The sequence below is a fragment of the Petromyzon marinus genome, chromosome 44, assembly GCF_048934315.1.
Source record: "Petromyzon marinus isolate PM22_M1 ecotype Great Lakes invasive population chromosome 44, UKy_Petmar_22M1.pri1.0, whole genome shotgun sequence".
In the NCBI taxonomy this organism is placed as follows: domain Eukaryota; kingdom Metazoa; phylum Chordata; class Hyperoartia; order Petromyzontiformes; family Petromyzontidae; genus Petromyzon; species Petromyzon marinus.
The window spans coordinates 3,546,921-3,574,742 of record NC_133710.1 but is presented as its reverse complement, the minus strand read 5'-3'; the positions used below and the strand labels follow the sequence as shown (position 1 = coordinate 3,574,742).

The 27,822-nt window shown below is 57.3% G+C and overlaps 2 protein-coding genes across 3 annotated transcripts in view; one reads left to right on the top strand and one right to left on the bottom strand.

The window, feature by feature from the left end:
• Nucleotides 1-7,215, top strand: part of CACHD1 (cache domain containing 1) — a 55,202-nt gene extending 47,987 nt beyond the window's left edge. For both annotated transcript variants that reach the window (XM_076073938.1, XM_076073937.1), the window contains exons 26-28: nucleotides 381-449; nucleotides 1,787-1,888; nucleotides 2,403-7,215. In XM_076073938.1, coding sequence (XP_075930053.1) covers nucleotides 381-449; nucleotides 1,787-1,888; nucleotides 2,403-2,842 — 611 coding nt within the window. In that variant the 3' untranslated portion in view covers nucleotides 2,843-7,215. The remainder of the gene's footprint in view (nucleotides 1-380; nucleotides 450-1,786; nucleotides 1,889-2,402) is intronic.
• A 1,522-nt stretch (nucleotides 7,216-8,737) lies between these two features.
• LOC116951928 (tyrosine-protein kinase JAK2-like) overlaps nucleotides 8,738-27,822 on the bottom strand; it is a 105,675-nt gene continuing 86,590 nt past the window's right edge. The window contains exons 14-24 of the mRNA XM_032970795.2: nucleotides 26,145-26,275; nucleotides 22,851-22,989; nucleotides 20,730-20,881; nucleotides 19,926-20,076; nucleotides 19,162-19,295; nucleotides 18,254-18,443; nucleotides 17,267-17,391; nucleotides 16,454-16,626; nucleotides 16,124-16,241; nucleotides 13,888-14,001; nucleotides 8,738-12,601 (exon numbers count right to left, since the gene is read on the bottom strand). Coding sequence (XP_032826686.2) covers nucleotides 12,491-12,601; nucleotides 13,888-14,001; nucleotides 16,124-16,241; nucleotides 16,454-16,626; nucleotides 17,267-17,391; nucleotides 18,254-18,443; nucleotides 19,162-19,295; nucleotides 19,926-20,076; nucleotides 20,730-20,881; nucleotides 22,851-22,989; nucleotides 26,145-26,275 — 1,538 coding nt within the window. The 3' untranslated portion in view covers nucleotides 8,738-12,490. The remainder of the gene's footprint in view (nucleotides 12,602-13,887; nucleotides 14,002-16,123; nucleotides 16,242-16,453; nucleotides 16,627-17,266; nucleotides 17,392-18,253; nucleotides 18,444-19,161; nucleotides 19,296-19,925; nucleotides 20,077-20,729; nucleotides 20,882-22,850; nucleotides 22,990-26,144; nucleotides 26,276-27,822) is intronic.

Genomic DNA, 27,822 nt, shown 5'->3' with positions numbered 1-27,822 from the left:
AGGTTTTTAGAGACGTGGCCTCTAGGCGTGATGGGAACATCCCGGGGGGAGGAACCATGTCGATGTTTGGTCAAGTCGATTGAGAGCGAGAGACTAAGCTGGACAGACAGCGTTGCAAAATGTAGCCGGGAAGACCGTACACCGAGCTAATAGGTAAAGACGCAGCCCTGCGACTTCCACCTCAAGTCCGCTGCTGGAGGAAGGACCTGCACAAGAGGGGGGGGGGGCTCTCGGAGAGCCCCTCTCCAGTGGTGTTTTTGGCCTACTATTTGACGCTGGTCAGACGTCTCGGAAGGCGTCGGACTAAGCCGCACTCGGGACACTCGTAAATAACGGCGGGTCGCTATGGTCGCGCGGCTGCATTCGTGTGTTGTGCGCAGAGATGTCCGTGCGGATGTCAAACATCGACACGGAGCGCGACGAGGACAGCCACGAGGACCGCGGCATCAGTGAGTAGCGTTGCCCCCCCCCCCCCCCCCCACCGCGCCGCCAGCGTCCCTCTACGCCCATCTTCGGTTGAGGTCCGCGCGTTGACGACCCGCGGAGCGGGGGGGGGGGGCGCGTCGTCCAGCAGCGGTTTGATGATAATGGCTGGTGATGGTGAGCCTGCTGAGACGGGGGGAAGTGTTTTTATATCAAGGTGGCACGCGACGACTGTGAGCCGAGCGAATCTTACGGGGGAGCTCGCGCATCCTGAGCGCAAGCCAACGGGAATTCACGAGAACGTGATGATGGCAGCATCTCGGTCCGAGCGCTTGCTCGCAGCACCTGCGCCTAGCAGGATGCGTGGCTACACGGGGGGGGGGGGGAACGGATGGGCGGATCTTTGCTCTATGTTACTGTCACTATGTTTGCGTGGTGCGTCTGCATGGTAGTGTCACTGTGCATGTGTGTGTCACTGTTAGTGTCACCATGTCACTGTGCGTCTGTATCACAGTGTCGCTTCGTGTGAGTGTATATGTGTACCAATGTCACCGTATCACTGCGTGTGTCAGTGTCACTGTGTGTGTGTGTGAGTGTCACCGTATCACTGTGTGTGTTATGATGTAACCGGATCACTGTATGTGTCGGTGTCACTGTGTGTACTCTTTGGTTCTATTGGGTAAAGTCACGTAGGTGAAAATAAAATAACAAAAAATCACGACGTTTCGGCCACAACACAAGCGGCCTTCATCAGGTGAAGGGACGAGACTGTCTGGAGGACAGCGCTGGCGTGAGAAAAGCCACGCTTAGATCACGACCTTTAAGCTGTGTGAGAAGAAAACAAAGCGCCTTGACAAAGGAATTAGCATATAATTTAGCATTGAAATGGCTCATTGAAATAGCTAAGTTAAAGTATACACATCTGCAAAGGTACCCCTTGACAAAGGAATTAGCATAGAATTTAGCATTGAAATAGCTGAGTGATTAGCTTGTAACTGGTCACAGAAATAGCTATGTTAAAGTCAGAGCATATACATTCACCGAGGCACCTAGTACTAATCAAACAGGAGAATTTAGTGAAACACAACCATGCTCAGACAGCGGACATTTAAACTGTGTGCGAGCAAACAAGGTGTTCTGACAAAGAAATTAGTCACTGTGTGTGTCAGTGTTACCTTATAGCTGTGTGTATGTGTGTGTTAGTGTCACCGTGTGTATGTGTGTGTTAGTGTCACCGTGTCACTGTGTGTGTGTGTTAGTGTCACTGTATCGCTGTGTGTGTGTGTGTGTTAGTGTCACCGTGTCACTGTGTGTATGTGTGTTAGTGTCACCGTGTCACTGTGTGTATGTCCGTGTGGTGCAGTGGGTCACACTCGCTTCATCGCCGCCGTCATGGAGCGGAGGGCCCACAGTCCCGACCGACGGCGCCGCTACTGGGGACGCTCGGGCACCGAGAGCGATCACGGTGCCACCCGCTCGCCCGCTCACCCGCGCACCGCCACGATCACTTGCCTTGCTCGCCCACCCTGATCACCCACCAGCCTCGCTCACTCGTCCAGCGTGCGCCACCACGCCTCGCCCTCTATACCGCCACCAGCACCACCACCACCCTCTACACCGTCACCACCATCACCACACCCCACGCTCCACCATGCCGTGCGTACCACTCCGCTCAAGCACACTCCCACACCCTCACCATTCCCCTCCGGGCCATGCTGCGCGAGCTGGCGCCTAACCAACGTGTTCATCAGGCGCCCGCCTGCCCCCCGCCAGAGGGCGGCTTGTTCAATCTGGCACAGCTCTTACCCGTGCCTGCAAGTGGCAGCGATCTGGGGGCAGAAAGCGGCGGCCTAATTCGTTGACGGGAGGGTGGAAACCTGAGTGAGCGACTAAAGCAAGTGCCCGCAGATTGCCGAGCGTGACCGTGGCGCACGGTGCCGTGGGTGGCTCGCTGAGCGTGCCGTGTCTCCGTGCCGCAGGCTACAGCACCATGAGCCCGCAGGAGGACAGCGAGAACCCGCCCTGCGGCCTCGACCCGCTGCCTCCCATCGGCCTGCGCCTGCCCTCCTCGGGTCGCCGCGGCGACCACCCCGCCGGTCGCTGCGATGACGCCGGCCGTTGCCGTGGAGCGCAGCATCACGCCCAGCAGCAGCAGCAGCACCAGCTGCAGCAGCAGCAGCAGCAGCTTCAGCAGCAAAACGAGGAGTCGTCTCGTTACCGTGACGACGAGGAGCTGGAGCCGGACACCCCGCCGCAGACGGCCGCCCTCCTCGCCAAACCGTGGGGGGGGGGCGGCGGCGGCGGCCGCCCGCCGAGGCACGGAGGCGGCCACCACCACTTGCACCACCACGGGCCGGGCTCGTCCTCCCGCCACGGCCACTGCCTGCAGGCGGCCGTCACGGTGCACGCCGAGTGCTGACGGTCGCCCCCGGTCGTCTGGCCCGCGCGGCCACCGGCGGCGGGCCCGTCGGGGGCCGCCGCGCGGCCTCCGACCCGCGCTGCCGGTGCCCCTGGGAGCCCTTCGCGCGACGAGGGCGGCGGTGGGAAATCGGCGGTGCGGGGGTGGGACAGCCCCGCTCGTCGACCTGCGGTACGCGACGTGTTTGGGGGAGGGGTCGGGGGGCTTGACGGTGAGGAGGCCAGAACGCAGCCTGGCATCCGAATCCGCGCCGCCACCCGTTGTGCCCGGCGCTGCCATTCCCCTCTCCCTGCCTGCGTGGCATCGTCGCCCATTTAGTGACGTGCGGGCACGCTCGGGGGAGGAGGGGGGTGGGGGTAAGCGTCGGTAGATGGGGCGGCGCCTCGCCATCGAACGCCTGGCCGAAGGCCGTTGACGGCGGGGGAATCCTCTGGCGTGCAACGGTCCCTCCGGTGGCCCCACGGCTCAAAGTCTCCGAACGAATGTAAAACAACAGAGCTGTCCGTGGTGCCGTGTGCGGACATCGACGAACTCCGCGAGTCCGGACACGAGGTGAGAAACTTCACCTGTTGAAGAGGAGAAAACGCCTGCGGAGCAAGAAAGTCGCTTTGAAAATGTGAAATTGTTCTTCGTTGGTAAGCGGCGGAGGTACGCCCGTGGTGGTGGTTGTGGTGGTGGTATTATCTGTGGACGAGATACGATTATGATGTTGTCGTCGACGAGTGGTTTAAACGTCTCCGGATATGAAGTCGAGTTTTTGATGTAGGATAACAAAAGTGTCTCGTGTTTAAAAGCCCATCGCACGCGCACGCACACGCCGAGAGTCGCCGTGACGATTCTTCCTCACGCGAGCGAACACAACCGGACGATGAAGCAGCCCGAACGAAGGCGAGCAGACCGAACCGGATCTGACCGGAACGGAGTGGAACAGACCGGACCGGATTACAATCGACCGGAACGGATCTGACCGGGACCGGATTGGAATCCACCGGAACGGACCCGACCGCAGCGCGAGAGGCACGTGGTTGGGATTGCTATCTCCCGAGAAGTCGACAGGGAAGAAAATGGAATTTAAATGAAGGAAGTGAACACAAATAAATAATGGAACAATGTGACGGGGGGGAAAAAAAACTGACTCTTAAACAACAGGCCTGGTACTAAAGTTTTATATTCGATATCCGAATCACGAGGAGAGCTATTTTATTGATAAACTCGGCAGTTGAAAGCAGAGCAAGGCGACAAGATGACAATGATTATTGTTTGTGTTTTTAAAAATCGCAGCTCCCGCGGTAGGTTTTGCTCACGAGAGAGCTGCTATTGCGGCTACGATTACCGCGCCTGAGGTACACAGAACCGGGATGACATCACGGGTGAGAGATGAATCATGTTTCACAACACCAGGGGAGGGGACTCCACGCCATCGCATCGCGGACTTGGCACCGTCTTATCAGGGACTCGTCGTGTCCCAGAAGAAGACGGACAATATTCCCCAGGACAGCAGCTGCCTTGACAAGCCGAGGATCCCGGGGAAATCCAGGAACACCCCGAGTTGTGGCCGAAGGCGTTCTCCTCCCCCAGGTTCTGACGAGGCGTTGGCTCGCAACAGGCCCGCTCCGTGGGAAAAGGCGCGACGGCATCTTCTTGTCTGGTGCTGTTTGCCACGGGGGAAGGCGTCCACCTCGACACGCCAGCGCCGGTTGTTGAGTCGGTCGCAGGTCCGTGTGAGCGGTGAGCGAGTGCGCGCGAGGTGAGTGTGTGTCTTTGTTTTATCTGAAGTCCTGTGGTAGTTACAGTCACGGTGGAGATGGGTCAGTGGCCACTTGCGCCTATCCTGCGCCCCCCCCCCCCCACCAGCCGGCGTGGTGGGTGTGTAGACGCCGATTAGCACTGCTGAGTCGCCGTCTGGCACTAAGAGGAGAGACGGGAGACCCTGACCCATAACTCCTAGGTCTGTCCAAGTGGACCGCCTGCCGAGCGAGCCTTTGGCACTTCACGAGGCAATCCAATTGCACCTAGCCTGGCGCAAGCGCCGTGGTGATGTCACCGTCGCCTTAGCGGCGAATGGACGTTGCCGATGTGTTGCGTCCGTGCGGTGGGCCGGTGGCAGCACAGTAGTTTGTGACACAGCTGCAAACTTGACGAGGCCTGCATTTGATTTTTCAGGCCACCGCTAACATCGGTGGCCAACAGGTATTCCCCGACCTGTCCTGGGCCTCCCGCCTGTAAGGCCACTCGGCCTTGCATGAGTACCGGCTGCGGTGTCGAGGCATCAACACCGGGGGAACACAAAGGGTGGCCTGTGGGGGGGGGGGGGGCGGCTTACACCATCCGCTCGTGCACGTTGCCGGCCTTGATAGGTGTTCGCTAACAAGCACTTGTCCCCAACAGTCGTCCAAATGGGAATATCTTTATTTCGGTCTGCGTATGGATTTGTGCGCGTGTGTAAACCGCGTGCGCGCGCGTGTGCCACCGTGTATATTAACACGTGCCATTTCTCTGTGGCGCGGATTTTGGAGAACAAAACTGGTGGATATTGATGATGATGAAGATGCGGATCTGTTGGGGCACGTCCTTCGTGTGTTTATTTGTCTCCTGAGCTGCCAAAGTGTGCGAGATTGTTACCTCATTTTCATGAAAAGGCATTGCTATGTCACTTCACATACATTTTTTGTTGTCGTCGGTCCTATGTTATTTATTCTTTTAATTTGTATTGTATCACTTTACGTGCTCTCTGTTCTGTGCCTGCATGTGTTTATATTTTTAATTAATGACTTGACTTGTAAAACGAACCGAGCTCTGGTTTTGTGTTTTGTTTTACCAACTCCTCCGTGCGGAGTTTGCAGGGGAGAGGCGATGATTTGACGTCAGTTTTTTTTTTGCCAGATGCTGGCAATGTTGCCGCCAAAACTGACTTTTGTCAACGCGTGAATTTGAACCCCCCCCCCCACCTCCCCCCCGGGAGCTTGAGTGCGGGGAAAATTCTTATATTTTTATAAAGATTTTCCGTAACTTCCCGCCCAGGGCTACGATTGTGGGACGATCATTAATGTCGTGAGAGCGAAACGGGTCGTAAGTCAAAAGGTAAAAATCTTCGGTGTCGTAGCGAGATGGTGAAGCTCACTCGCGTTAAGAACTGTTTGGTTGGTAACGTCATCGAAACCCGCTGTCGCCGGCCAGCCAACCTGGCGGCAAGATATGAATCTATTCGCGCTGACCCGGGTCACCATCGTGACCCGGGTCACCATCGTGACCCGGGGGTGCCAAAACCTCCATAACTCCGAAACCAGAAGGCCTATGAAGATGGGAGATGTCACTGAGCCCGATACGTACGCCAAATATGGAAATAAAAAAACACACGCAAAACACTCATAAACAAGGGGGGCTGCTGGGGATTTGTGCGTGGCAACGGCTGTTTATCGCTTGTTGTGAAAGTACATCGGGATGCTGGTCTGGTCATTCCCCAGCACGTTCTGCTTCTTACGGGGGCGGCCACCCCATTGTCTTTGGGAGCGAGACCACTTGGAGGCAATGGCGCACCAGGCGCTCTCTTGGTACGGCCGGCGGTCACGGTCGTGCTGGCGGGATCGACATCGTCGTCATCATCGCTCCCAGTGTCGCCCTCCGGCAGGACAGGGTGGTAGTACCAGCGATGCTACCAGAAAAAAAAGCTTAAACTATGTCCGGCCCACCAATATTTTGCGGTGACCCGAGCTACCGCCAATCGATTCATATAACCAAGCCCCATGCATCATCATATCTGGTATGATGTCATCGCCGTTTAACACATCTGGCTGAGGGAAGAATTCTCATGCCCATTTATTGTTGTTCGTGTTGTTATCACGGTGTTCCGATATAATCGGCGCTAACGATGAGACTTGCCCGTCAGCCCTTACCCACCCGTGACATTGCTCGTATGTATGTTCAACTTTCGCCGCCGCACGTAGCCAACCGTGTGAATCGGTGGTGCGGGGGAATGACGGCAAACTAAAAACCTGAACCCGCCACCCAGTACCGTAACTCTCTCGCGACATCGCTGCGATGTGCTCCGAACCCGGAGTTTGAGAATCGTTATTTCAAAAGAGTTTTGTGCATTTTCGCCACGGCCGGACCGGCCCAATAGGTTCGTCTGTCGCCGTCTGCGTCTTAATTCTGTTTACAGCGTGAGCCCGCTCGGACGTGCAAACAAAAAAAAGGTAGGCGCGCTCTCACTTTGTCTCGTTTCCACGAAGTCGGAATGCCAAATGTACCGCGGTTTTAGGTTTTTACGCCGCCGTTCACCGTGTAACTCCCGCTTGTTTGTTATTGTATGACATGTATGACATTAGGTTCTTGTTTAGCAAGGAGATGGAAACACGGAGAGATGTTGAGCCCCCCCTCGTGTTCCTTGTCTTCTGTCTCTAACTGATCGCGTTTGCAGGGTGAGCCCTGTGCAGCTAGTGAGAATTTTTTTTAAACTTCATGGCGAGCCGACGATCAATTTCATCCACCCCAGCAAGCCTGGATAGACTGGAATGCTAGGCCAACTAAGCCACTGCGCACATAAGAAATACTAATAACAAAAGCCTCCCTGACTCTCGAGACACAGTTTCACGAGGGGTCCTGCATCATCGCAATGTTTGGTCATGAATTCTGTGACGTGAGAGTTTGGCCTCGTGTGGCAGGAGACCGGAGAAAACCCCCACCACACAGGGTAGGGAGTGACACTCGGCACTGCCTTCTCCTGGCCACACCTCGAATCGGCCGACAAAGCCTGGCATGGCCTTGGGTGGCGGTCGCCCATCCAAGCACTAGTCAGGCTCGACACCACTCAGCGGATGAGGTTGTTGTGCATTCCAGGAGATTTGGTTATCGGCCATTCGTCTTGTATGGCCGTGCGGCAGCGCGGTTGACTCTTGGTGCAGACGGACCACGGTTCAAACCCGAGTGGACCGCCCCGGTGAATACTGCGAGTGTATTAACCAAACGCGCTTTAGATCCCGTGACGGTGATTTGAAAACTCCAGGGGGGAGCGTCGCCAAAGCGGAAACGGAAATTCCTCGCAAATGATCACTCGTGGGCGAAGCCACGGAGCAGCATTGCCGCCGCGTGCTTTGCTGGCAGACGACACCGCCTAAGTCCAACAACAGCCCCGTCAGTGACAGCCTCTGACTGACGGGCGGCACGGGTTCGTCCGATGGCTCTTCACACGGAGCGTCGTGCGGTGCGGCGTGCTGAGCGTGAACACGGGTGGGTGGAGGGGGGGGACGACGACACCCAACGCTTGGAATACATTTTCACATTTTTTTATTTATCAAAAAAAAGGATCAAAAACATTTTTTGTGTATTTTTTTTTAAATGCAGCACATTTGTAAAGTTTTTAAGGTCCATGATTTGTGTCCGTGAGTCAAAAAGTGCGAATGCGCGCGCGATCGGGGAGGGGTGGACGAAAAAAATGTGGCCGTGCCAGTTTTTTTTTGAAGGCCAAACGATTCCGAGGGGTTTCTTTCAGAATCTCTGCCCACTATCGTCGTCACCCCCCCCACTTACCCCCCTTTGCCCCCCCCCTCGCCCCCCCACCGCCCCCCCACCTCCCTCTACCCCCCCTCGCTACCCCCCTTCGCCCCCCCCCTCTCGCGGTCCCACGGCCGCAGGTGTTTGGCCAAAGCCAATGTGAGGCAGGTTACCTGATTAATTCTTTTGATTCGAGTTATTACGTCAAAATTATTAATCACGGTTTTTTTCCCCCCCGCGAACTTAAAGCTAAAGGTAGAAGTCCTAATTAAACAGCAGTTTATACATTTTTGCTAGTCAGTGATTATTAATGAAAGCAGCATTTTTTTTGGTAAATTACATTATTTTTATTATATAAAAAAGACACTGAGATAAGGAGAAAGAAACCCAACGTACGAAAATATATTCCCTATGAATTTTTTGTTTTATTTTTACGTTTTGAAATTTTTCCATAAAAGGTATTTTTGCCGTGTGTGTAAATATTCAGCCATTCCCGAGCAAGTGACGACGAGATATATAGATACGCTCAGTAAAAACAAAACATTCTGGTTCTCCAGTCACCTTCAGTGCATCCAACAAGTCCTCGAATTTTAAAAGCAAAATGGTGCTAAAAGTGAAAAGCGATCAACAAATGAAAAGGCCGGCATGGTTTGAAGTTTTAAAACAACGTGCTCCCCAAGGTGTGATTTGCTTCTGGACGAGCACCTGTGGAGCTGCTGCTGCTGCTGGGCTCGTCGTGTGTCAACGGCTCGGTTTGTTGGGAACTCAATTCGCACATTGAGGTGATGGGCGGACGTCTCTTCGTGTGTTCGTGTTGCCGTTGGCAAGTGAGCCGGCGAACCATCCGAGCAACTGGCCGGCGAATGACCGTGGATGGGGCGGTGGCGTGACCACGTGGAGTCCATGGTTTGAAATGCTAAGTCTCGCACGGACGTTAGAACTTGCGTGGAGACCCGTGGACTCCGTTAGCTAAGCATGCCCAGTGCATTTACTGTGGTTCACAGTTTGAGATTGGCGAGTGCAGTTGTACTGTGGGCTGTTTTTACTGTTAGGGTTTGGGATAGAGGCTACGACAGTCTGACCGGCTCCATGTGCTGCTGCTATTCCTCTAACCCTCAATATTTGGCAGCCCAGACCCATCCTATTCGCTTTTCACTCTTTCGGTGGCCCGATTCACGCAGCATTGATGATCATTTCTGCCCGGGGTTTTTTTTTTGTAATCGCCGGCACCACCAGAATGCCCTCCCCTCCCCCCCCAGCTATAATGCCCTCAAGCGGGAAGAACGGTGGCGCAACTTTGTCTGCCCGCCGCTTTTGGCGCACAATTTGCAGGAGGCGTTTCGCGCGCGCGTGTACAGTATAAAAAGCCGCGGGTGACGACGACGACGCAGCGACCATTCGCCCCAACAAAACATCTTCCGGTGAGGTCGGGGCGGCAACCCTCGCCCCGTCGAGACCGGCAAGAGCGCGAGGCGTTGCCGCAGAGGTCACGCGCACGCACGACCTCAAAGTTCTCTGCCCCTTTAAAGACCCCCCCCACCACCACTGCGTGTGCTGCCCTCTGCCACTGACATACACCTGACCTCCTCTGACCTCCTCTGACCTCTGGCCCAAAGCTCTCGTCTGTTGAGAGCCGTGCCTTTGGGCACTATCTGCACGACGACGCCTCTTCTTCTTCCCCATTCTCTCTTTTTGTTTTTGGCCCTTAGAGTCCACGCTTATTCCTGCAAAAGTGAAATCGCGTACGGCAAGAAAAACACTCCTAGGAATGCATCGACGCACGAATTTGGAACCTTCAAGGGCAAATTCATAACAGCAGAACGGATTCCATATTTCAACCGCCCTGTGCCAGTCATTGCAACAACTCTTACCCACAACATCCATGTTCCCTATGGTTGCCACCTGCCCTGGTTTTCCCAGGACACCTCTCAAGACGCAGACTTAATGTTCTACTAAGATGGGAAGGGCTATTGTCTGACCTGTCGCCAATCACGTATTTGATCCTTTTCAAGGCCACAGCGTTATTGACGAATGTGTTTTTTACTTTTTGCATCGTCTGTGCAGCAGCATCATCATCATGACCGAATGATCTGTTGCACTCCCACCTCGTTCTCCCCCTCTCCTTGGCACTCCGGGTAATGTACTCCTTGCAGGCTATTTGTTTCTGGCAGGTGGACCCCCCCCCCCCCCCACCACTCATGCGATCCCTGTCTTCCCTCTCAGAAACCTGCGTGCCGCCCTTCCTCTTATCAGGCGGCCCCCTAGGTCGCTCAGGCCAGAGCGGTCCCATCTGTGGTGGTGCTCGAAAACTGGGGGGTGGCGGGAGGGGGACCCTAAGCAACATTATTATGCCCCCCACCCCCCAATCTCTTACAATTATAACCTCCAAGTGAGATGACAGCAGATGTAGCTCGATTAAGTGAAGGATCCGGGTTGAGACGGTGTGCAGTGAGATAGAGCTTTAACTGGCTTTTTGCTCTGTTTATTAGGATATGCATGCAAGCCGATAATGTGGCGCACGTGCCCCCCCCTTGAGTTGCTTGGGCTGAGTCTGCGTGCGCCCCCACCGCCTCCGCTACCCCCTTGGGCGGCCGTGCGGCGAGCGCGGCTGCCATTTACAGAGCGTACTGACCCTAAAACGTAACTTTGGTTTACTTTTTTTTTAGGCGAAGCAACGAACCCGCTGCCCGCAGCGATGGGGCAGAAGCGCGAACAGGGGGAGGGGGGACGCCGAGACTTCACGGCAATAAACGCCCCTTTTCCACTGGCACATCAGAGGCGGGGAGTGCCCTAGGGGTAATCGGAGGTTTTTCCCATTGGTTATATTTCAAAGCCGAGCCAGACCCTCGTGCCTGTGATACGCCGACCCCGCAAGACGTCTTAATCCGGCTTCGGGGCCAAGCAGGGCCAGAGGTGGCACTAACAATGGGTTAATTGTGCGTCTGATGTCCATCGCCATTCATCGACGGTGGAAGGTCAGGGTTCACATTGTACCCCCCTCCACCCGCCCTGGCAGAAAAGGTCGGGCACCCAGGATTGAAGCATCAACTTCAGCGGTGGGGGAGGGGGTGGGGTTGCCCTGGGGTGGAGCAACCCAGAAAATATTACCCCAACGCGGCACACCACATCCAGTATACCTCGCTATGGCCGTGGCTTACTACGAATACATATGCCACCTACTCTCTAGTCTTACAAGCGACTCCCGAAAAACGTTCGAGAGAAGAATCTGGTGGCCGAGCACATTGCCGTGACCGAACAGGGGTGTTGGGGAGTTAAGGGTATCGCGATTGTCCAGTGAAACACCCCACCCCCCCCACCACCACAACCCCTCCCTTCACAGCTTAAGCGCGCGTTGTTATAGTGGGCAAGGGTCCGTGAACGTCGTGCCACGCGAATCGCGCGGACATGCGGGCGAGTGCAGCAGAGTTAAATGTGGATGGGTGCCGGCCACTGGCGTGAAAACTGGTTGCCGCTTCTAAATAATCGTCGTCGTCGTTTCATGAAGGCAATCTTGATGAAGTTCAGGAATCTGGGCTTCTTTGCTGCTGCCACCACCGAGTTTTGCCCTGCTGCGGTTTATTTGTGTTGCATTTTCATCCGCGCGTAGATTTGAACCACGCGGCAGTGGGAGGGTTTGCCAGGTTACGCGGACCAAAAATCCAAACAATATTTACAGGTGCAGTTCAGTCGCAGGGAAAGCCACAGGGAGAATCCAGGTCCCGGCAACGCTAAAAATCTGAAGCCCGAGACTCTTTACAAGGCAACGGAGAAGCCCTTGAACACACGGCAAGCGAGCGCTGCTCACCACCATCCTCCTAACGCAACGGCGACATAAAAAAAAGAGTCCGTCGTAACGACTCTGGGAAATCGCCGAAGCCGGCAAAGTCTGGCGGACTGAACGCGGCCCCCGCACGCAGACGGAGGCCATGGGTGTTGTGCTGCAGACGGCGCTCCTGCGTGACGAGCTGCCGCCTTAGGGGCGGGGGGGGGGGGGGAGGTTGGGGGGATGGCTTTAGCTTTTTCAGGGTCCACAAACATCCGCTCATCAGGGCGACGGAGACACGGCGAGTGCGACCCTTGGCTCCGTCCGCCCGCCCTCTCGCTGCAACGCCTCCACGCCGGGCATCTCCTCCACGCTGGCACCGCGCCCCGGCCCCGTCAGCCGCGCGGGTTATTGTCGCGGATGCTGTCGATGCGCAGCAGGAGGTCGCGGAAGCCGGGCCGCTGCGGTGGCTCCGTGTGCCAGCAGTCGAGCATGATGCGGTACACCTGGCGGGGTGAGGATGTGGACGCACGCACGCACGCTTCATCAGACAACGCGCTCTCACATCGGCAGAAGAACCCAACAGTGGTCGGAAAAGCACGAGTCGGGTGGACCCTTTTTTCCCCCCCCCCCTCCCCCACCAACACATCCAAGCCGAGCCAGCGTGGGGCCCTCATGGCAGGAGTGGGTTTTCACTGCCTGGAACCGAAAGGTGCGCTACAGCTGTCTCGCAAAAAGGACATCTGGCTCGGGGCCAAGCAGGGCCAAGGAGGTAATGACGTATGTAGGTAATATTGAACTTCTTTCGCAACGTGCTTGGCCAAACATGCTAATCGGAGGTGCAGGGGCGGGACAACAAACTATGTATGTTGAACTTCTCTGGTTTATTGCGCGCGACGCAGGTCAGAGGAGCAGGCCCCACGTGAGTGGGCAAAGTGCTAAACAACAGAACGATGGCGACCGATGATCAAGGCAACAATCCCCAACGCCGTCGTGGCGATCGTCTGTGCGTGCCTGAGACAGAGGCGAGGGGGAGCGGAGGCAGATGGAAGAATGAGGGCGGCCAACACAAACCCCCCAAGCGGTGTCGTGTTAAGGGGGAGGGGGCGGGCAAATGTGGAAAATACCTTTGGACATTTGCGGTGGGATGCCCAGCTGAAAACACAACCTGCTGTCTCGCTGGATTTATTGCCTCTGGCTTAGACGCGCGCGCTACCTGATACATGGTTGGGCACTGATCGAGTGGAACGTGACCTTTTCGACCCAAGCGCCATTCTCGCACGGCCCCCAAACAAATTGATCCACCGCTGGATTGCCATCTCTCACGGTCCCAGGATTGCAATAATCTACCTGTCGCCGGACGCGATCCCTGATGCGTGCCCCTCCTTCGGCCGCCACTCGGTGGCCAGTGTTGACCGCCGGGCACTGAGCCCTTCTCACCACTGGTCCTGCCTGAGCTCGCTCAATTTTCCTAACAGTCGGCAGCAACATCTATGGGACCTTTTTTTTTTTTTGCCAGTTGGCGTGTTCGTCCTGTGGCCGCGTGGATTTTTCTCCGGGTCCTCCGTTTAGTGGATATGGCTGCTATAAATTTCCACGCGACAAGCTACTTTTTGTCGTGCGATCATTTGTGGCCAGGTCGCTTCTGAAAAAGAGCTACACAGCTCAGTGGGCCTTACCCGGTAAAATAGTTTACAGCTTCCGAGTTTAAGAAATGCGAGGAACGTTTCCGCGGAACACGAACGCCCCCTTGCGGGCGTGTGTGCGCACGTGCGTCCGGAGGGTCGCTCACCTCCTCGGGGCACTCGGCCGGCCGGGGAAGCCGCTGCCCGTTCTTGAGCAGCTCGATGAGCAACACGACGGCCATCTGGCCCTGCTTGGCGCCACCCATCATCCGCATGAACTCCTGCGAGCGAACAAAGACAAACACAGAGGCCCCCACACACCCCCCCCCGTGGTGTAGCCTTTAACAGACTGTTGGGACAAGCGCTGCGAGCGACCAGCACCGACACCACGCCTGGCCTGCCTCCCTTGTGACAATGTGTACACGCCGCACGTGGTACTCGTAAGGATGCGTCGAGCTAGAGAGGAGGCCCAGGGCCGGCTCCAGATGTTCGTCACTGGTGATAGGGAATCGAACTCGGGTCACCGCCTCTGTAGCACGGTGCAGTAAACTACAACGCTACCACTCCCTGCCCCTCCTCCTCCTCCTCCCCCGTGTGAGAGCGAGCACCGCCATCAAATTCCAACCGACGCACAACGGGGGGGGGGGGGGGGGGGGGGGCTGAAAGTCCAAACGATCGCCTGAGCGTTCTGGCAGCACAGACAATGTGCCAAGTGTTGTTCTCAGAGTCCATGAACCACATTTATTGCCCTTGCTTTACTTTGCCATCATCATCATGACGACGTCTATCTGCGATCGTGACTGATCCTTTTGAAGTGTTTGGGGGGGGGGGGCAACAGAAGTCGAGGGAGAGCGAGCGCTGGGAATCGTCTCCCAACCATGGCATGCCCCAGAATGCCCTCCGTGCCCCCCCCCCCCACACACACACCCCTACACACACACACACACACCCCCCCCCCCACACACACACACCCCTACACACACACACACACCCCCCCCACACACACACACCCCTATACACACACACACACACCCCCCACACACACACACACATATACACCCCCCCTGACACACGCATACACATTATACCCCCCCCACACACACACACGCACCCCCCATAGGCACCCCCCCATATACCCCCCCTCCACCCCCCACGCACCCCCCCCCCCACGCACCCCCCCCCCCACGCACACCCCCCCCCCCCACGCACACCCCCCCCCCACACACACCCCCCCCCCACACACACCACCCCCCCACACACACCACCCCCCCACACACACACCACCCCCCCACACACACACCACCCCCCCACACACACACCACCCCCCCACACACACACCACCCCCCCACACACACACCACCCCCCCACACACACACCACCCCCCCACACACACACCACCCCCCCACACACACACCACCCCCCCACACACACACCACCCCCCCACACACACACCACCCCCCCACACACACACCACCCCCCCACACACACACCACCCCCCCACACACACACCACCCCCCCACACACCCCCCACACACACCCCCCACCCCACACACACACCCCCCCCCCACCCCCCAGGCTCTAGGGGGTGAGGTGGTGAGGGAGTAGATGGTGAGGCTCTAGGGGGTGAGGTGGTGAGGGAGTAGGTGGTGAGGGAGTAGATGGTGAGGCTCTAGGGGGTGAGGTGGTGAGGCAGTAGATGGTGAGGCTCTAGGGAGTAGGTGGTGAGGAAGTAGATGGTGAGGCTCTAGGGAGTAGGTGGTGACGGAGTAGGTGGTGAGGGAGTAGATGGTGAGGCTCTAGGGAGTAGGTGGTGAGGCTCTAGGGAGTAGGTGGTGAGGGAGTAGATGGTGAGGCTCTAGGGAGTAGGTGGTGAGGCTCTAGGGAGTAGGTGGTGAGGGAGTAGATGGTGAGGCTCTAGGGAGTAGGTGGTGAGGGAGTAGGTGGTGAGGGAGTAGATGGTGAGGCTCTAGGGAGTAGGTGGTGAGGGAGTAGGTGGTGAGGGAGTAGATGGTGAGGCTCTAGGGGGTGAGGTGGTGAGGGAGTAGGTGGTGAGGGAGTAGATGGTGAGGCTCTAGGGAGTAGGTGGTGAGGGAGTAGATGGTGAGGCTCTAGGGGGTGAGGTGGTGAGGGAGTAGGTGGTGAGGCAGTAGATGGTGAGGCTCTAGGGAGTAGGTGGTGAGGAAGTAGATGGTGAGGCTCTAGGGAGTAGGTGGTGACGGAGTAGGTGGTGAGGGAGTAGGTGGTGAGGCTCTAGGGAGTAGGTGGTGAGGCTCTAGGGAGTAGGTGGTGAGGGAGTAGATGATGAGGCTCTAGGGAGTAGGTGGTGAGGCTCTAGGGGGTGAGGTGGTGAGGGAGTAGGTGGTGAGGTTGTAGGTGGTGAGGTTCTAGGTGGTGAGGCCCCACCTGCGGTGGGCTCTTGTTCTTGTCGCTGTAGGTGAAGAGCTCGTAGAGGACGACGCCGAAGCTCCACACGTCGGACGCCGCCAGGAACTTGCTCTCAATCAGCGACTCGAGCGCGTACCTAGGGGGGCGGGGGGGGGGGAGTTTAGCGTCACCATCGGCCGTGATTTATCCACTGCTGGAGGAAGGCCCTCCCCAAACCACTGCCGGCTCAGATAGAGCCCGTTGCCAGAACCGCTGCTCGTGGGTGGACTTCTCCCCGCCGCCGACGATTACCATCGCCGCACTCGGAGGGGGGGCCGTGGGGGGGCGGGGGGGTGGGCGATGTCTCACCAGAAGATGGGGCTCTCCCCGGGCTGCTGGACCTTGTAGTATTCCTTGCCCTGTGGGATGACCTTGGCGAGGCCGAAGTCGCCGATCTTCACCTGCGTGTGACTCTGCACCAGGATGTTGCGCGTCGCCAGGTCCCGGTGGACGCAGCGCCTGGTTGTCAGGTAGTCCATGCCCTGGGGGTGGGGGGTGGGCGGGCGGTGTTAGACGTCAAAACTCATGGCTTGTTTTGTTTGCCGAGTTTAGCGGTGGACTCGGACCTCGAGAGAGAGACCAGGTCAGTCTCGTTTACGAGCGTGACCTGGGTCAAGAAAACGATAAAAGCTGAAAAAAAAAGAAAAATCAACAATGGAGCGAGCAGTAATCCGAGTTAATAACGACCACGTAACGCTCTACCAATTATTTATTTAGAGCGTTTGGTTTTTAGCGTGCGGTAGGACGCTCGAGTGCCCACACAAAACCCACGCTTCAGCGAATAAGGAAAGAAAACAAAAACTCGGCATGCGAACGGGTAAGCAACACATTTCCTGTACTGCCTTCTGTGGCGAGATCTCAAGTGTAAGGTTACAGGCCGCGATTCATGTAGCGACGGACGTTCACTTTTGCCCGACCATTGGCAAAAGCTTGTCCTGTCAGGCGCGTTGTCCAAAGGATCGCTTCTTTAAAAGCCGCACACCAACAAAGTTGTTCGTCCTTGCCCTGCACCTCCGATTAGCGCTGTTGGCTACACCAGGCCTAGCACGAGCAGCACGGCGACGTCACTGGTCACCAAGGGAGCGTCATCGTTGTTTGTGTGCGTGTGTGCGTGTCCGTTACCTTGGCGATCTGCGAGGCGAACATGAGCAGGCACTTCTGGTCGGTCTTCTCGCGGTAGTGAAGCAGGTAGTCGCGCAGGCATCCGAACGGCAGGTACTCCATCACCAGCTTGAGGCTGCGCCCACCTGCGCAGAGCGGGACACGCGGGTGCCGTTGGGGCGGGCGCCACGAGGGAGGGCGGCGGCCTCCGTCGCAGTTGGCAGCGCGCAACCCGCTGCTCTCCCACACGGCTGACTGGCCCCACACGGCAAAGCGGGCTGGACGACCCAGAAGGAGCACCGCGCTACCTGCTCTCCGTGGGACACTCTTTCCTGACCGACATTTGCCTTTGGTGCCGCTGCGCGGCGAGTATGGAGCCCGCCTCTTGAGGAGTATTTTACCCCCTGCCCCGCCCCACCCCTCTCTGTTGCGTGGCACCTGTGGGCCCCCCTCCGCCCCTGGTCGCCAGCAACAGTTGCACCGCTTGCACACTCGGCTGAAGAGTGAACTCTTTTAATCAGCCATCGTTTTGGCTCTGTGAGCAGCCACGGCCGTGTTCTTGATTGCAAGGCCCCATGGGGCCACTGAGCGGCCCCCAAGTGACCTTCAGTGTGCCACCCCCCCCCCCTCCGACACACAAATGTAAAAACATCCCCCCCCTCCCCATTATCGGCGTGCTGCTGTCAAACCCCAATGGTTTGAAATGTGTGGTGGCCCTCGCACTGCTGATGTCTTGTCGGTGAAAGTGGGGCCCCCCCCCCAACCTCCCCCTCTGAGAATCCTGCACCGCGGGGTCAGTCACGATCATGCCAACCACGTTACGCCTGACCCACTGGCGTAACGTGGTTGACATGGGCCTCTCCCCGCACTGATCCCCCGCTCCCCCCCCCCCCCTTTTCCGACTTCCCCCCCCCCTCTTCATTGCCCAGTGGGGGGGGGCGGGGGGGGCAAGTGGCGGTGCAGTTGCACCGCCTGCGCACTCGACAGCTCTGCCCGCTCGGCGCTCACCGGTCCCGCGGCAAACGCCGAGGTACTTGACGATGTTCTCGTGGTGCAGGGACTTGAGGATCTCGATCTCCTTCTCGAAGTCGGCGTTCGACTGCTCCGGGTTGCCCTGCAACTTCTTGACGGCGACCGTGTCGCCCGTGTCGTCTCCCAGGCGGTCGTAGCGGCACAGCTCCACCGTCCCGAAGTTCCCCTTCGAGAGGGACCGGGGAGGCGGGGGGGGATGCAACGATTTAAAAAAAGTTCCGCACAGTGCTAGCCGCAAATGAGTCACCGATAACCAACTCCGGTCACCCTTGCAGCAGCGGCCTTTGGCTGGCCATCGAACAAAGACGGTCGTCCACGTCGCGCGCTTTCGGATGCGCTTCTGTGGCCGTCTGGAATGCTCTTCCGAAATTAGGAAGCCACTGGAGCTTACGCACTTTTAAATCTATATTGACGACTCATTTCTTTAAAATTGCTTTGTGTTTTAGTTTGTTGTCCTTCCCCCGCACCTCCGATTAGCACGGTTGGCTACGTACTAAGTGCGAAAGAAGTTCAACGTACAAACAGATAGGTTCAAGAATCTGTTGCTGTACTGTGGCAGTCTCGTGGCCATTTTGTAGCCCAGGCCCACAAGCACCACTCGGTTGCCTTTCTGCATGGAGTTGGTGTGTTCGCCCCCCCTGTACCGCAGGGAGCGAACACACATGACAGCCAAACCAATATACTCCCAGAGCTAAAAACAGAGGACAGCCCCTGGTGTTTGTCAAACATCCCAACGCGGCATCACTCGTGACGCTGACGGCGCGGCGGGAGTAAAATTTTGGCCAACTAACAAACACATTTGCATCGTATTATTCATACGTATGGGGTGTGTATCGCGTGGGTAGTGTGCGTACGCATTGCACGGTGCGTATCGCGTGCGTTACCGCTCCCAGGATGCGTATGAACTTCAGGTAGCGATCTTCGAACGTGTTCTGGTCCTGCAGGCCGGTCCACGCCGGGTAGGGAATCACCGGCTCCTCTGGCTTACGATCGTCCTGCAGGGGCAGCACCTCGTACCCTGGCACACGGAGATCGCGCGGAGACACGGGCATCGTCAAGCCACCCTCGCGCCCGAGCCATCGCTTGCGGGCGGGCGGGCGACCAAATCGCGCAACTCGGATCGTCGCCCGCGACTGCTTTGCCCGCCGTTTTGAAGACCCATAGACATTCGTCGCCCGACGGGTTGAATAAACTGGGGTTCTCAAGTGCAGTGCAGGTGACGCTCCTAGTCAAGTCACCAGTCACTCGCATCGACCCCCACGGATTCGATCAGACCGAGTTGTGAATAGAGCACGTTAAGCACATTCGGTTTGGCAATTCGCTTTCGCGAGATTCCAATTCTGAGATTTAAAAAATATATTGGTTTGGCTGTCATGTGACGAACATTACTCTCGTATGTTAGGGTGGGTAGCCGATTGCTACCCTCCCCCCCCCACCCATACTGCGTCGACTTGAGCTCATTTGAAGGGATCTCGGCAGTAGCTCTGCAATGTCCACTTCCGTGCCCTCCGAAGGGTCGTACTGCTCCGCGAGATTTCCAAGTGCATTCATCATCTCGTGACGACGGAATACGGATCGCGCGATCGCACGACCGGGAGAAAACCGCGGGGGGGGGGGGGGGGGGAATCGGCCCCCGCACCGCGCTCACCTGAGTTGATGAGGCTGTTGAGCTCCCGCACGACCGCACGGAAGGACGGACGCATCTCGGGGTCATAGTTCATGCACCTGCTGATCAACTCGGCCAGCTCGGGCCACGACAGCTTCCCCAGCTGCTGCCGCCGCGCGTAGAAGTTCACCTTCTGCTCGCGCCGCACGGGGACAGATCGCTCGCAGGTTGAGCAGGGGCTGAGCCTGGCTCATACTCGCAATACGAAGAGCGCCTTGTGTGCAGCAGGGTGATTGTGCGCGTGGGCTGCGAGGAAGCCATGGAGATGGCAGTGTGTAGAGATGGATTCTCAAATCCATCTGTTGTGGGGCACGGCCGGTTTTCTCCGGGTGCTCCGGTTTCCCCCCACGCGCGTCGGTGTCTGCATGCGCGTGCGAGCGTGGTGATGCAGCGGTTCGCGCGCTGCGCTCGGAACCTCCTCACCAGAGTTTCATCTCCCTCCAACGCCTCGCGCTGTGCGCCGTGCTGCCCCGTAGCAGCCGCTGCCTAGCGGCGCGGTCTGGATATAGCCTGCATGGGAGGTGCTTGCGCCCCCTTTTTCCACTGCACGACCGAGATGCGCCAGGCGCCGGCCAGGAGTGGCTCAGGAGGCGCCCCCGCTTGTTTTTCCACCGCGGAACACGAGCCGTGCCACCGAGCCGTGCCACCGATGCGACGCCACCGCAAGGCCGGTTTGACAACAAAAAAACCCGTACTGCGACAGGCCCCCCCACCCCCCGCCCCAGCCCGCTGGCCAAGCACAGACACGGCGCTCGCACCGGTGCCGCGTGGACAGGACGCGCTCACCTCCTCGCGCGTCAAATTGTGCAGCGGGCGCTCCCCCTGCATGCAGATCTCCCACAGCGTGGCGCCGTAGCCCCACTTGTCGGCCAACAGGCTCAGCCTCCGCGGGTCCTCCAGGCACTCGGGCGGCAGGAAGGGGATGCGCTCCTCGCGGTCTGCCAGAGGCACGGCGACAAAACGCGCGGGGGGCTCGATCTCGCGCCGGGGGTGCACACGCGCGGCGCGACGTGACACCGTGCCTTGCCGACCCCCCCCGCCCACCCACCTCCCCCCATTTCTCTTCCATCCTCGGGGATGCGACGCCGATCACCGCCCCGTCGGAAGAGACTTGGGCAAAAAACCAAGGATTTAAAACTTTCGTGGCTGCAGGAATTCATATTCTTTGGTTCTTTCGGTAAAGTCACGTAGATAGCAAACATCATTTTCCTGACGACGACCGCAATTGTGTTGCGATCGAAACGTCGTGGGGTTTTTTTTTGTAGCTTTAATTATTTATTATTATTTCTATCTACTTGACTTTACCGAAAGAACCAAAGAATAAGCCAAGGAGAGAGCGGAGAGCGGCGAGGCTTGCAGATTAATGCAGAGCCCCCCCCCCTCTCCCCCGCCCCCGCCCCCCCCCCAGGTGGATCGTCTTACACCGCTAATGCGGCCGCCTACGTTTGTGGGCATCGGTGGCGCAACACTTTCACGTCGCCGTCACGTTCATGGCGAGAGAGAGAGAGAGGGGAGAGCGGTGGAAGGAAAAATAAAACGCGCGTTTACGAGCCGGAAACAAGCCTGCGATTTTTTTTGTGTGTGTGTGTGGGTGGCGGCGCCAAACGCGAGGCCGCTCACGGCACCGGGCCGGGTCGCGCCGGCACGGCACAGCTCACGCGTTCGATACCCGCAGGGTGGCGTGCGTCTAAACTGAAACTATATTGCCAGATAAGGCCCACCGAGCTACATTGCTCTGTTTCCGACGTGACCTGGCCACAAACGATAAGCTCGACGAAGCGGCTCATCATGTGGAAATGTACAGCAGCCAAATACTCCAAAGGCGTCGAGCCCATGATCTCCTGTAGACCGGGCGAGGTAGTTAACATCTTGCCACAGGCATGCTCCACACGCACGTGACCGCAGCATGCGACGGGCCCCCACCCCCCTATTCGAGGTCGTCGTTATCGTTCTCAAACCACGCCTTCCACACGTGTACATCGTTTGTGGCGATCGCAGGAGTTGTCGTCTGTCGGTCTGTCGGTGACGCAAACAGGTTGGTAATTTGTGCGCTAAGTTCGTGCTGCAAGGGCCAAGCTTGCCCGCTGCCCGCAACCCCCACCTCACCACCGTCTGTAACCTCTGCCCAGCACCCGGCTTCTGCCTCGTGCCCACGTCTGGCAACACTAGCCAGGACATTGGCAGGGCTGGGACCGTGCCCGCTTGCCCATCAAGGCCTCCTGTCGCCACCGGATTACAGGCGGCGGGGCCAGTCAAAGATGTCCGCGTGACTCATTGGTCAGAGACGCTGAGCCGGCACTTGTGAGATCCTCGATTTAGCCGCTGCGCTATTAAACTCGGTTCTCGAGTGTAGCGAGTTGATGGCCTTGGCTCGGTCACAGTGGCTTACGTCGACTTACGTGCAACGGACACTTATCTGGACACGTAACGGGCATGGTGCCGCAAAGTGAGGAAAACGAGGCCTGTTAAATAGGCTTCAGAAGCAGTTCCGTGACATCGCCGTCCGGAGCTGTTCTCGGACACTGGGCTTCCCCGTCACTTGATTTGGATTATTTGCAGCTCTCGCGCAATTGGCAGCTCGAAGGACGGTGGCCACCCTGGTAAACACTGCGGGCACGTTGCCGTGGCCGTCAACGAGACGAGTGACGTCGCTGGACAAACGGTCGGCTGCGCGCCGGCGTCACGGCCCAAATTTGAGCAAATTTGAAAACTACTCGCAAATATACTCGTTTCGTTTAAGCTACGCAAGCAACATCGGCTCCCCCTCCCGTGCAACTACGGGGAGACTGTGAAACGTAGCGACCTTCCCATTATATTAGCCTCGTGCGAACGCCGGAGTGACTGTCGGCGTGACGGCAACGCCGTGACCCCGGGGGGGGGGGCGGCTCCGTGACGGCGAGCACTTGCCTTCCTGCGACAGCGCCGTGATGCTGACTCCCGGGTCGCTGAGCTTGATGAACGGCTGCGTGTGGTCCCGGGCGTTGCCTTCCCTGGTGAGCAGCACGTTCTTGGAGCACACGTTCCCGTGCACCATGCCCTTGTCCTCCTGCTCGCCGATGGCGGTGACGAGAGGGAGAGAGAGCGCGGGGGGGGGGGGGGGTTTCCAAAGGTGAGGGCGTTACTACTGCCACCACCGCCGCCACCGCCACAGCCGCCACAGCCGCCACAGCCGGTGAACATCACTGGGTGACGTCAACGATCAAGCGAAGCCTCTCCCCGTTGTGCGTTCTGGTTATCGTAGGAGTCAAGTCAACGGGATTTCCGGCGCAATCGCGCGTCGAGGCATTGTTTTTCTAGTCTCCCGTTTACAGCCCTGCAGGGACCAGTGGTAGAGATTCCACGAAACTATGACGGGGACGAGTCTCCCCGCGCGACAACCGCCGTTGACTTCCGCGCGAACTGTTGCCTATTTTATCGTGACGTTATCATTTGGCAAACATAAACCCGATGGTTAATTTACGTTTACAGTGATTTGTTTAACACTTTAGCAGCTTCCAATCCACGGCGTTGTTTGGACTAAGTTTTGAGTAATTGAGCATGCCTGATTAAAATTGATGGCGGGGGGGGGGGGGCGCCTTTATTTTTTTAAAACACGCAAGATCCCATTCGAGACCTCGGGTGTCTCTTTCACAACCGAGGTCTGGGTTTAACCAAGTACAGGAAAAACAGCTGAGCTGTACAGAGGCTGACATTGAGGTGCACACACCACAAAAAGAGAAAGACAAAGATCCCCCATATATCCTAAACAGACTGTAGGGGCAAGTGCTGTTAGCGAGCACTTAAAAAGGCCAGCACGGTGGCCAACACCACGCCCAGCCAACTTTGTCTCCCTAGCCACGATGTTTACACATCGCACCAGGTACTCATTTGAGGCCCAGTCGACCTAGGGGAGGCCCAGGATCTGTTCAGATAATCGTCACTGGGTGTTTGCCGTGCGCGGGAATCGAACCCGGGTCGCCAGGTTCGTAGTGCAGCACGCTAACCGCTACACTACCGCTCCCCACACACGCAGACACACGCACAGTGACACACCAACGCACACACCAACACATGCAACCGCAGACCAAACCACTTGCAGCGACACCGAAAGGTGAAGGCGCAGGCCTGCAATTACTCGCTCACGCCACTGCTGGCAAGGAGGTGTCTCCGACTTCAGGAACAACTTAACCGTCTCCAACACGAGGCCTACTCGTCCGCGCTGACCCAGACATTGAAGCGCCCACACTTTACCCCACCACTCGAGACAGTGGGGGATGATTTAAGAAAACTCGCCCACTGCTTTAACTGCGACGCCGGGAGAGAAAACACCCGGCGAGCTCTGAGCAAGCATTTAAACCGTGGAAGCATCTTCTTGACCTTTTGTCCCCTACATTAACATTAGCTGCCCCGCCCATGCTGCTGACACTTGGGCTACGCCCATCTTTAAACCTCTAGAAACAGTTTGCCTTGGAGAGGCTAACCCCCCCTTTTCCTGATGACGACCGCTTTTTGTGTTGCGATCGAAACGTCGTCGTTTTTTGTTCTTTGCTTTGAACCTATCTACGTGACTTTACCGAAAGACCCAAAGAATAAGCATCTTCTTGTTTGCATTTAAAAGTTATTTAAAGTCAAGCTTTTTATGTTTTACTTGCGGTTTTTAACGTTTTTACCCCCACATTTTGTTTGTGTGTTTTGGAATTGTATTTGCTGTAATATATATATCACGAGTAAATATGTATTGTTTATTAAAACATTTTGCTGACTTCATTTCCTTATCGATGACCTTTTTTGCTCTCGACCATATCTCGGTGGGCCCTTGCCCTGCCCATGAAGCTCACCGAGCTCATCTGCGTTCGTCCCTTGAGCCTCCACACGGCAGTCAACAGGACTCTGTGGCAGCCTCCGGGTCTCCCAAGTCAGCCTGCGGGGTCTCTCTCTCTTTGCCGAGTCCGCAAACACAGGGCGGCCAGCGCTGTAACGATGCGACATCGACCCTGGGCCCTGATGGTGGCCGTACTGTCGGGCTCATCCCCCCCCCCACCCTCCGCCACGCCCTGAGTGATGTAATTTATTGTCGTCAGCGTCTGGGTTATTTGGCGGTCGGAGCTCTCGCCGCCTGGCAGGTTGTACCATAGCGGGTCAACGATTCATTTTCCCGCGCCATCTGTTGCTCTCCGTCGGCGGGTAGTTGGCGGGGCCTGGGGACGGCCACGTGGGTCGGTGTCGCGGGGGGGGGGGGGGGGGGGGGAGGCCGCCATCGCCGCCCGCAGCCATCGTGGCCGCAGCGGCAGGGACACGTCGCGCAAAATGAATTGTGGAGAATAATTATAATTATTATGAGTAATCATTATTATTGCTGTTGTTGTTTATTTATGCAGGAACGTCACAAAGGATCGTATGACTCTTTTTTCCAGGAAGGTGCTGCATTGGGTTTTTATTTTAAAATAGTTTCAGCCAATTAATGACGAGTTGTGTTTTTTTATACAATTGTGGAAACTGGAAAACCCGGAGAAACCCCCCAAGCCTTGCACAGGGTGGGCGGGGGGGGGGCAACGCTCTATCCCCGTACAGATGGAATAAACAGATAGCGACGAGTCCACTTGCTGTGCTGCCTTCTCCTGGTGATCCACCAACCCCCGCTGCTGCCTTCACAGTGCTGAATTACAGGCAGCAGCCACCACCACCAACGCACGGAGATTTGATTTTTTTTCGTACCTTCCGATTACTCAGGCCTCCCCGCAGAGAAGAGGTCACTGAACCCAAGTCAGTTTGTGCCGGATTGAATAAAAGATGATGTATGGGCGCGCGCGCATGTGCGTGTGTGCGTGTGTGCGTGTGTGCGTGTGTGCGTGTGTGCGTGTGTGCGTGCGTGTGCACGTACGTGTGTGCGGTAGAGAGTAACGGTCGGCGCGCCACGAAATCGGCAACCTGAGTTCGATTCCCCACTCGCGAGCCAAACGCATCAATGTCGATTATCCGAACCGGTCCTGAGCCTCCCCTAGGTCAACTCAGCCTTAAATAAGTACCTGATGGGGGTGTATAAAACATCACCACTGTGGAGGCTAAGGTGGGCCCGGGTGTGGTGCTGGCCACATGGCCACCTCGTGTGCCGTGCCGGCCTAAATAAATGTCCGCAAACAGCTCCGACAGTCCGTACTGCATTATGATACGGGGGGGGGGGGGGACATTTGCATGTACGTATGTACGCGCGCCGCATCTCACCAGGAAGCTCATGGCGCAAGCGAGCTGCTTGGCGACCTGCAACCGCCAGCTGAGCGCTAGCGCGGACTGGCGGTGGCGCTGCAGGTAGGTGTCCAGCGAGCCGAAGCGCACCTTCTCCAGCACCATGACATCTGCGAGTAGCGAGCGACGGACGGCACACACACTCTCTCCGTCACGCGCCGTTCCCCCCGCGGCTAGCCGCCCCCCCCCCCCCCCCCCCCGGTACGAACGCCGTCGCCTCTCTCCGAGTCCACGCGCGGCCCCCGAAGGCCCGACCCCGATGGAGTCTGGCCAGGCTTTCCACAGTTGCTTGCCAGGCTCCGATTTCCAACTGCCCTCTCGGGCCGAATGTCAACAACAACAACGCCAGGCAGACTTCTTAGAACGTGGGAAAGTGCTTTTTTCCGTACTTTAGAAGCCAGAGAATGTATCAAGGACACATTCCTGAAGGTTACACCATGCACAAACAGTCAATACTGTGCAGGGCGGATATGCGACAGTCGATTATGTGACATTGTACTGCACAACATTCCTCGCCCCACCCCCAACCTCTCCTTTCAATGCCCCCACAAACCCTTTCCACCTCACACTGTGCCCTTTCCTGTTGGGATTGTTGCCGCGTTGAACTATTTCCTTTCCGGTTTTTATTTTTTATATTAACCATACGTACGAGCGAGCGAACGGCTGAGCCCAACACTCAAGAGTCACGCTGTCAGCATCCGCCCCGCGAACTTCGACCTTCCAGTTCCAAGCGAGCACGAACTTAAAGCTGGCGACGGTCGGCGGCCGGCGTGGAGGAGGACGGACGAAGGAGAGGGAGGCTCGCTGCGTCGTCGAGTTTGGCAACGCTCGTTCATCGCTAATCGCTCGCTCCCCGGCCACGAGGGTTCGTTCGAAGTCCGGCGTGAAGCCGTCGTGCTTGCTCTAAAGCGTGACTGATATGCGGTGCTGCAGACTGCCCGCGGCACCGCCAGTTGACAATTTCGATAGGAAGGAGGCAAAAGAGGACAAGGCGGGGTGGGAGGGGGGGGCGGGAAATGTGCCTGTGCGTGACACGTCCGTGCGTGAGCGAATTTACGGGCGTGTGAACTCAGGGCGGCGCGTGCGCGCGCGTGTCTGTGCGTCTGTCGTTGCGTCCGAGCGAGTGAATGGGTGCGGCGCTCAACAAACATTCCCAATCGTCTGCAGAGCAGTTAAAGGGGAAGGCTATATGGGCGATCTTTGTCTCTGTTTGCACGTGAGTGTACACATGCGTCGTCATCGGGAGCGGCGGGCGGCACAGTGGCGAGCCGGTTCTGAAGCCGGTGATGCGAGTTCGATTCCCGCTCGCAGCCCGTGACGAACAATGTACGAAACTGTCCTGGGGGCCTCGCCTCGGTTAAAGCAGCCTCAAATGAGCACCTGATGGTGTGTGTAAACATCGCCACTCGGAGAGACAAAGACAGCCGGGAGTTGTGTTGGCAACCCCACTCCCTTCGTGCTCCGCGCGCCAGCCTTCATAGGTGCTCGCTAACAAGCTCCTTGCCCCGACAGCCTGTCTGTGCAGGCTGCACGGGGGATGTTCGACTTTGTGTGCTTGTATGTGTGGATGCGCGGGGTGCCGTCTGGCCATTGTGTGCGTTTGCTCGCAGCCCGTACCGTCTTCATCGAGTCAACGAGACGCGAGATTATTTTTTTT